The 2,678-nt window shown below is 43.2% G+C and overlaps 1 protein-coding gene across 1 annotated transcript; it reads right to left on the bottom strand.

The window, feature by feature from the left end:
• Nucleotides 1–369: 369 nt before the first annotated feature.
• LOC147320740 (zinc finger BED domain-containing protein 4-like) lies at nt 370–1,712 on the bottom strand. The gene is made up of 2 exons (XM_086307353.1): nt 877–1,712; nt 370–517 (listed from the first exon to the last, which is right to left on the bottom strand). Exons 1-2 carry the CDS (start codon nt 1,710–1,712, stop codon nt 370–372), a joined length of 984 nt encoding a protein of 327 aa, XP_086163479.1.
• Between the last annotated feature and the right edge of the window lie 966 nt (nt 1,713–2,678).

Here is a 2,678-nt window from a genome sequence, read left to right as displayed (position 1 = left end):
TTCTTGTAATAATGCAGTTGTAACTTTTTTTTTCACTTTAACATGAGAGGTATGTTCTTCTTCAGAAAGATCAACATTTCAACCTTCTCAGCTGTCAGCCTGCTTCTCCTTTCATTAATGATAATGGAGGCTGTACTGAAGAGTCTCTCACTCTCAATACTTGTGGTAGGTGCACAGAGAAATTTAGCTGCTGTAGAAACCAGAGTGGGAAATCTAAGTTTGTTGATTTGCCAGTACAGCAGTGGATTATCTGAGCATTGAATGGTCGGCTCACTAAGGTAAGTTTGCACTTCAATGCGTGCACTTGTCGTGGCTAACTGAGGAACAGGATCTTGAGTGTTTTCCTTCAGGATTTCATCAAAAACACTTTCAAGTCTTCTTTGCTGGCTCCAAGACTGCTGATGTCCCCTCTGCTGGCTCTGAGGAGTTTAATGTAGTTCTCAAAAACTCCATCTTCCTCACCTCTGCCATCAAAGCATCTTTAGCTTGTTTTGAGGTTTCTACACTCGTGAAGTACCTGAAATGAAAAAAGTCCAAACTTGAATATTAAACAATCATTAAATTTATCATTAGTATCATTCAGCAGTGTGATTAAACTATCATTCCTCATTCTTGCTATTTATTCCATGCCCATTATAAAGACCTCAACATACTTTGCTGTACTACTCTGAATCAGACAATACATGTTATAATGCGCAATGGTGGTGTCCTGACTGAATGACAAGTCTATCACAAGTAATCTAGAATGTCCTCACCATTTTCTGACACACTCTCTCTAATGCACTTACACACACACACACACACACACACACGCACACACACACACACACAAAACAAGTTGATCTGTTAAAATAACATGAGTGAAGCCTTACATACCTGTCTTTATATCTTGGATCCAGCAGTGTTGCAACTGTGTATAGTGGCTCGGATTCCACGTCTCTGAAGCGTCTGTTAACCGCTTCGAGAAGAGTGCCTTTCATTTTCTTTATTCCATCGTCGGCCTCATTTTCTTGGGAGAGCACGCGCTTAAGGACGCAGACAATAGGGATGACATCAGATGCAGATGAGGATGATGCGCTTACCTCCTTTGTTAACTCCTCAAAGGGAGCTAGAGCTGTCAGGACCTTTTCCAGTAACCCCCACTGCTGTGCACTAAGTGTGGCAGGCAGATCATACTCTGCAGAATATGCACACAAGGCTCGCTTCTGTTCTGTGAGGGTCTTGATCATATAATATGTGCTATTCCATCTTGTTCGCACATCTTGTATCAGACGTTTGGGTGACATGTTCAGCTCCATTTGAATGTCCTCCAAACGCGAATATGCCTGTGGTGAGTGTTTGAAGTGACCCACTATTTTTCTGCCCACTGTCACAGCATCACATACACCACGTTGTGCAAGCAGTCCCTCATTCACCACAAGTTGCAAACTGTGCGCGAAGCATCCCAAACTTGCAACACCTAGCCGGTCCATTGCCTTTTTTATATTGCTGGCATTGTCTCGCAAAACAACGTGGACTTTATTCTTCGGAATTTTCCACACATTTAACATTTCCTCCATAGCTGCAGCGATGGACTCTCCTGTGTGTGAACCACGAAACTCTTTGGCCTGCAACACTGCTTTTTGCATTGTAAAACTCGAGTCTATCCAGTGTACAGTCAGGCTTAGCAGGGACAACGGACAAACGTCCGAGCTCCAGATATCAGTCGTCATGCTTAACGTGGGAATTATTTCCAAACTTTCGGAGATGAACTTGCGCACCTGTTTGTACTTGCCTGGGATAGCTTCCTCCGAGATGAAATGCCGGTTTGGCAGCATGTAGCGAGGCTCTAAATGCTCAATTAAGCGTCGAAAACCATCATTTTCCACAACGGAAAGGGGCTGGTCATCAAGCACAACAAATTCAACTATTTTCTCCGTTATCAGCTTCGCTCTATTGCTTTCCGGAGGGAATTTCTCACGTCTCTGAATATTTTCCAAAAGCGTTTGTTGATATGGTACACTTTTCTGCTTAGCTTTGGAGGCCAGGCTAAATTCCGCGTACTCCTTTGCGTGGTGTTTCTGTAAGTGTTTAATCATGTTTGTGGTGTTAAAATTCCCCACACTGCTACCACCTCGCGAAACACTTGCATCGCATAAATTGCATTCGGCAGTCTTGCTTTTTTCGTCTTTTAGTTTGAAATAAGTCCACACTGATGACATGATGGCTCTGAGCTCTCCCACACGATAACCGCTCGATCACGTGACGCATACTGCTCTGACGTGCTAAGGTTATGCATGGTTATACCATGTTAGCGAGTTTTTGAGGTGCTTTTGTGATATTCACTGGATCGGATAAAAATTTTAAATTTCTCTCCGATATCCGATCCAGTAATTTACGTCAATATCGGACCGATACCGATACTGAATATCGGATCGGTCCATCTCTAGTATAATACCAGTAGGCCAGCTCTGATAGTAATTTGGTATGGCTTCGCGGGCCAAATGTACACTCAACAAAAATATAAACGCAACACCTTTGTTACTGCTCCCATTCCCCATGGGATGGACGTAGAGACCTAAAATTCATTCCAGATACACAATATAACCATCCCTCCCAAACAGTGGTCACAAATCAGTCCAAATGTGTGGTAGTGGGCACATCTGCCATATTGAGATAATCCATCCCACCTCACAGGT

This window comes from Aulonocara sp. 'chitande type north' Nkhata Bay, linkage group LG10 (assembly GCF_057382095.1).
Source record: "Aulonocara sp. 'chitande type north' Nkhata Bay isolate Kocher_YH1m ecotype deep benthic linkage group LG10, A_spYH_male_GT1.1, whole genome shotgun sequence".
In the NCBI taxonomy this organism is placed as follows: Eukaryota; Metazoa; Chordata; class Actinopteri; order Cichliformes; family Cichlidae; genus Aulonocara; species Aulonocara sp. 'chitande type north' Nkhata Bay.
This window is presented reverse-complemented; position numbering and strand designations above follow the sequence as displayed.

What these genes read in the sequence shown, in the direction of transcription:
- LOC147320740 (XM_086307353.1), bottom strand. Translation starts at nt 1,712, where the DNA reads ATGACGACTGATATCTGGAGCTCGGACGTTTGTCCGTTGTCCCTGCTA. An exon ending in GATCCAAGATATAAAGACAG is followed by an intron (nt 518 to 876) that starts GTATGTAAGGCT and finishes TTTTCATTTCAG; the next exon opens with GTACTTCACGAGTGTAGAAA.